Source organism: Etheostoma spectabile, chromosome 22, assembly GCF_008692095.1.
Source record: "Etheostoma spectabile isolate EspeVRDwgs_2016 chromosome 22, UIUC_Espe_1.0, whole genome shotgun sequence".
Classification (NCBI taxonomy): Eukaryota; Metazoa; Chordata; class Actinopteri; order Perciformes; family Percidae; genus Etheostoma; species Etheostoma spectabile.
Window position 1 is genome coordinate 10539610 of NC_045754.1, and position 6897 is coordinate 10546506.

Here is a 6897-nt window from a genome sequence, read left to right on the forward strand (position 1 = left end):
TGATGGGAGTGCCCATGCCACACCAGTGACACAGTACACACTCAATCATTTTTCACTGACTCAAGAAAAAAGACCTTCAGTACACAGCTGAATAACCTATTCATAAATACCAAAATAAAAGGTTAAAGTTAAATAACATGTATAGTTGACAAAACAATCTCACCACTAGGGCTTTTCTAAAGCATTCAAACAGACAGTAGCACACAGTACATGGAGTTTGCTTGGTTGTCATGAAAGTGTAGATGTTCAAATTTCCCCTTTTCTGAGGTCTATGTTGGTGGTGGGGGGGGGGAGACAAACCTACATTAATTGCTCAGCAATGCTGTGTTTATCTTCTCACAGTCCTTCATTATATGTGGTGTACCTCAAGGCTCAGTCATGGGACCAAGTAAAAATGACATCTCTTGCCAATGTTATGCTGATCTCACACACAGTTTTGCCGTTCAGTCCAGAGGCGTACGATTAAAAAGACTCTCTGCATAACTGTTTTACCAATGTTATGTTTAAACTGCCCTAACAGCTCTAGTATATTGGGATTGCTACAGCAAGGCTTAACTGTAGAACTATCTTGTATCTCCTTTGTTGAACTTTATCTTCACTAGTTGTAAGCATTGATTTAACTTATCTTTTTGAACTTTTGACCCCTTATGAGCCTGCAGCTGGAGGTCTCAGATGAAAGTACCTTATTGCTATCATATTTTCTTTTGCCTTATTGGATTTATCAATTTCTTCCTATTTACATTTTAATGTTTTATGCATTTGGAAATTAAAACTATTATATTATGGCAATCACTGGTGTAATTTTTACTTTTGTATTTTACTGATCTTTCTTTTTTTTTAGCTATCTTGACTTTGAAGCTTTTGTTTGTTCTGAAAAGTATTATATACACATATTACACATACAGATGCTAAAATAAGTATGATGATGATTATTAACAGCAGTAGTAGAAGAGGTAGTTCTCTTAATATTGGTATTTATGTATGTAACTGTCTGAACTCATACAAAAGGAAGTCTTCAAAGATCAGATTTCAGGGAAGACTTTGCTGAATCCTCATCAGTTTTCATTCAAAGGTTCTCATGTATATTAAAACGGAATCTAATACAATAGTTCTACAAGAAAGCCTAATATTTCAATTTTTTTTATTTAAATGCAATGGACAAAATATTAGAAACATTTTTAAAAACGACAACACAGGCCAGGCCACCACCATTATTAATCAATACCTTTCTGACAAAGAGGAAAAAAAAACAGTCCAGCTTCCGGGCCTCTGGTGGGCTCGTTGTTTGATTGATAGAAGACGAGGAAGCATTCATTTCTTCACAGTCCTTCAATGATGTCGGTCAAGATGCATTCACAGTGACTTCAAAAGTGAGCTTTTTGTTCAAATAAAACTGCAGGAGATTTCCAGGTCCAAACATGTTGATATATTGGTCAAGTCAAACAGAAATGTGTGTTTTAATATTACAGGCATGTATTTACTAATTATGTAGGCTATGTTTCTTTTTCGGAGTTGCCTTTGGCTCATTTCTATGGGAATTAAAGGTCATATATAGTCCTATTTGATTTGATAGTCAGATTTTGTAGCCAAGTAGCATACTATACAAGATACATATTTTATTATTATTATTATTATAATTATTTTTATTGTTGCAGTCTTTACTCTTTTTGTCAAAAAAAAAAAACGATGACTTATATGATCGGGCTTTTTATTGCCTGAACGAATAAAGGCTCTAAAAGCATGAGCATGAGGCACAGGCTAATGGTTTCATCAATAACATCTGACTGGGTCCACATACTGTAGCCTTGCAATGTTGAAGGCAACGCAGGTACCTACCTTCCCTTCAAGGTGTATTGATAACACGCTGAGACAAATTATGCAGCAAATATCAACATTTATGAAAATCAAAATCTTTCTTTCCGATGAATACGATAGATAGATACGTCTATTCGCTGTAATTATCTGATATTGAAATCATTTTTATCCTGACAGAAATGATGCATCCAATGGAATGTCAGAAAGAAAAAAAATATGATGAGCCACAAATGTTTTTAAAAGCATGATTTACACATTTCGATGAAGCGGCAATTTGTGCCAATTTAACCGAACGTATTTCTGACATTAAAAGAGACAGTGCAAATCCCTTTCAATTGCCTTTTCATAATGAACACATTTACCGAAGGTAATTAATATATAAACCCGATTTGTCACTTTGATTTGTATTTTAGTTAATTGTGAAAGTAATTACAGAGCAAATTAACAGCTTTCAGGAAAGACCGGGGTTTTAGGGTCCGGTTCCATCTTGGGTGCCTTATTAATTTTCTCTCCCCTAGATGTGATGAAAAGGAGCGATAAATCTGGGTGATCGGTGAAGGCCAATACTAAATGGCTCCATATTTCACCGCTACTTTAATAGAAATATTCATGCGGGCCCCTTAATGAAATTAAACCCGCGGTGGGGACGAGGCACAGCTCAGGCGCGTGGCGAGCAAGAGTCCTGCTGTTATAATAATCTTGCAGGAGGCTGATAGGCTAATGCATTTCACGAACATTTGATGAGAGAACTTCAAAAATAATACCTCTGTTTTTGCGACTCATTTCGACCATTTGTCCTGAGGTGAAGATTTTTTTATTTTATTTCGCCCTTCACTAATATAATACTGTTTTTAAGGTTGCACGCCCCTTTTCAACTCTCTCATGGCTCTCAGTATGTCCAAATTATGATTTTTTTTAAATCATAATTGAGATCAAAGGTCGAAGTAAAAGTTTATTTCATGAACATTTAGGACAATTTGTCAAAATGTAAGAATTTGAGCATCTAATAGCCTATTTTTGGGGCTATAACATGAGCATTTGCACTATTTCAACATGAATAAGTTAAAGTGGCAAAATATTATTAGTGAATTGACTCTCTCTGTCTCCCTTCCTATTTCTTTTATCGTTTCAATATAGGCCCACATCCCAACACCCACATCAATCTCCCGGTTATCATTCTGTAATTGGTCATGATCATCAAGGTCCACAATTAAATGGCAATCCTTTACTTGGAAACTACCCGGTGACTTGTTGATTTCCCCCGAGCAAATAAACGTCCCCGGAGCGCGGTTCGCTGATGAATTGACAAAAACTAATCAGCTTTATTGGTAGACAGGTTAAGGGCAACTGGGTGTCAATAATTCTCATTTTGACCTCCTCTTCCATTATCTTTAAGTGGCTTATTAGACCGAAGTCACCCGGAGCCACGGGCCTATTAGCTACATCTAGCTCTCCTCATCACACTTCTGGGCTTTCTTTCAATTACTGCTTTTTTTTTTTTGCTGCTCGTTGTTCCCGGATTGTGCCAGTTTCTTGTCCATAGGGATATTTTTGATTTAATAAGAACAATTCCAACAATATTTCCAGTATTACAGGGACAAAAATGTAAGGCTTATTAGAGCAAATCTCATCTTTTATGTCAAGCAAAAGTCTAAAAAGTACTTTTTCAGCACATTTGCTTTCATCATGTTAGAAGCAGTGAGGGCTCGACCTAATCATTTTGGCTATACAGCTCCATGAACAGGCCAGTGTGCGTCTGTCGTTTGGAGAGCGACAGAAGGAGGGCTTTTACTCAAATTTCCCTGTTGGCCGCACAGAGTTCTTCAAGATGTTCACTTTCACGCTTCATTTTTTTTAACACACCATATATTGATTTTATTTGCCATCTAAAATTCAATAATGATGATCCTGATTACCTTACACATCACCTTACATGTTAAGACTAAACATTCACTTTTACATTGATGGATTAAAATGTATCCAACATGGATTTAATACGTCCTTTTTTGTTTATTTTTTTGTTTTGATTTTCAGGTTAAAATGTAGATATTAAATATATCCTATCCTCAGATGAACCGAGAATCGATAGAGCAACCCTCTTGTTTAAATTCAAGGAAATGATTGCCTTACAGTAGCATACAAACAATTAAGGGAAATTATTTCGACAAATTGCATTTTTCATATCATTTAAAAATAAGATTGTAAAATACATTTTGGGATTTCTTCATTAGGCTACATGTTTTCTATGATAACCATTCTGGAGTGCTTGTGGCTGCCGATGTTTAAGCAGATGTTGCCTGCTCCTGTGACCTTAGTCAACTGGATTATGTATAGGCGACAGTAGCCTATAAAACAATCCCCTAAAATGTACAACACACTTTCTCTTGTAATTATAACACGAATGAAGTCCTTAAGTCACAGTGGAAACTTTTACTCCATAACCCACTGTTAGTGAATTATATAGGTTTAGGCAATACGCTAGGCAAAAACAACATCCAGTTATATTTGATACAAAAAAATGAGTTTTATTTCAAACGTATGCGTCATTTTCCTGTAATAGCAACATCATATAAAAGCACTAACGCAACCAACACCGTGCTTTACAATGATGAGAGCAGAGAGGCGTTGTTGGTCCGGTGTGACGCTTGGGACAGCCCCCTGCAGACGGCTGCACCAATCACCTCCATCTGAGAGGGATTAAGTGGCACACGGAGCTCCTCTCTCACACTCCGGACCATATCATAACTTTTAGGAGGTGGGGAAACGGCACTGACTTCTCCTTCGTTTGAGGTAGCAGAAGCGAGAAGGACGCGCACCGGGGGCCCAATGGAGAAATCTAAAAACTTTCGCATTGACGCTCTTTTAGCAGTAGATACACCCAAGGTGCAGACCTCTCCGCTTGCGCTTGTCACTTCCCTGTCCTCCTCCTCCATCCCGTCGTCTGGAAGTGTGGCAGCCCCGGAGCTAAGCGCCGAGTCTTTACGCACTGAGACGCCGTCTCCGCCAAGGATCTCCAACTGCGGGTTGATTCCTAAACCGGGTTTCCTGAACAGTCCGCACAGCATGGTTGGATTACATCCGCAGAGTACTGCAGGGATCCCCGCACAAGCTCTCTACGGCCATCCTATGTACACCTACTCCGCAGCTGCCCTCACAGGCCAACACCCTGCCCTGTCCTACTCCTATCCACACGGCTCCCATCACCACCACAGTGATCCCATCAAACTGACAGCCAGCACCTTCCAGCTGGACCACTGGCTCCGGGTCTCCACAGCCGGGATGATGCTGCCCAAAATGTCTGACTTTAATTGTAAGTAGCTGTTTCATTACAGAATGTTCTGTCATATTTGCCCTTTTTACTCCAAATAAATAAAATATGATATAACCTTTTGGTTGTGTAAATAGATTAAACAAGGCTGATCTAAACACGTTATGGTAGTACCCAAACAGTCTTATTTATGTGTTATACATTTTCTAATAAATAGTATTAATAAATATTGTAGGCCTACATGATGCTGCTCATAGACAGAATCTGTTACTGTAGCTAAAGACTCGGATACAGAAAGGCATGCTTCTCTTATTTTTCTTTAAAAGAAAGTCGGTTTTTGATGGCGCAATATTTCCCTCACATATTCTGATCGTCTGCATGAAGAGGCTGTCATAGAGCGATGGTTTTTCTAAGAGGAACTAAAATGGACAGATAATGGACAGTGGGAAAGTAGCAGAGGAGTGTGAAACCCACAGTCGACATGCTATTTTCTCACCAGATACTGCCTTTTTGTTTCTGCTCGTTTTAACAGATTTGTTCAAAATGAAGTGGCAAATAGCTTCTCTATGGGGATATTCATGAGTGGACGACCTTGTTGCTCAGGGAGCACATATATGTAAAAAAAAAAAACGTTTTATTACACCATAACAACACAGGGCTGCCAATTGTATACTGATTCTGACGACTGCCTTGACCTCTTTGTTTATTTTATTTTCAGCTATAAGCAGGCTGTTGGTTTTGCACATTAACGTACATGTATTTTATGCCAGGAATTCATAAAACAAGTCTATTGTAAAGATCTATGTTATTTTTTCTTTCTTTTTTGCAGCTCAAGCTCAGTCCAACTTGCTTGGTAAGTGCAGAAGACCAAGAACTGCATTCACAAGTCAGCAGCTGTTGGAGCTGGAGCATCAATTCAAACTGAATAAGTACCTGTCACGACCGAAGCGCTTTGAAGTGGCTACGTCCCTCATGCTGACAGAAACTCAGGTGAGATTTCTTAGCGATGACATATTTAAACCATTTAAGTTCACCTGGATTTAGAAATGCTTTTTAATGCATTTAGCTAGGTTTCTATTATAAATATTGTCTTTATTTATTTTTCTGAAAATAATAAAAAATAATAAGTGATACAAAAATGATTAAATCTCATTTCTTTTGATCCAGATGCATCCTTAATGTTCTAAACAAAATCTTACCCCCTATCTTTCCAATGGTTCAACTGTATAAAAAAAGTGCATGGGCAAATGGCAATTATGTCATCCCTTTGCAATCTTATTTATTATTTGAAGGGATTTAAACAACAACAACACTAGATTAACTGAGTGCTAACTTTCAGTATAGGAAAGTTGTAACACCGGAGAGGTCAATGTCAGGTGGTGTGGTGACCGTTACGCAATCTTTGCGCATAGTTACGCACAGGTAGCCTCCTTTATATGTCTGAAAAACTTGAACTAAATTCTTATCCTTTCCTCAGGTTAAAATCTGGTTCCAAAACAGACGCATGAAGTGGAAGAGAAGTAAGAAGGCCAAAGAGCAGGCCGCCCAGGAGGCCGAGAAGCAGAAAGGCAACAAGGGCGGCCAGGAGAAATCTGACGGACTTCAACAGTCGGACTATAAGAGCAAGACAGACTCAAAAAATGGCAGAATAAGAGACTTTCGAGACAGTGATGACGACGAAGGCGATACTTTCCTGTACAACTCGTCAGACTGCTCCTCAGACGACGAGAGGAATCACACCAGTGACATAAGTCCGCAGCCTTGAAGCTGAAGAAAGGCGAAGGTGGCAATCTCCATTTAAAATGACTGTTGGG

The 6897-nt window shown here is 38.5% G+C and overlaps 1 protein-coding gene across 1 annotated transcript; it reads left to right on the top strand.

Moving 5' to 3' along the window:
* Positions 1-4519: 4519 nt before the first annotated feature.
* On the top strand, positions 4520-6897 carry mnx1 (motor neuron and pancreas homeobox 1; the record flags this gene model as incomplete). The annotated part of the gene is given in 3 exon segments (XM_032503973.1): positions 4520-5125; positions 5913-6073; positions 6561-6897. Coding segments are annotated over 3 exon segments (933 nt in total). The 5' UTR covers positions 4520-4641.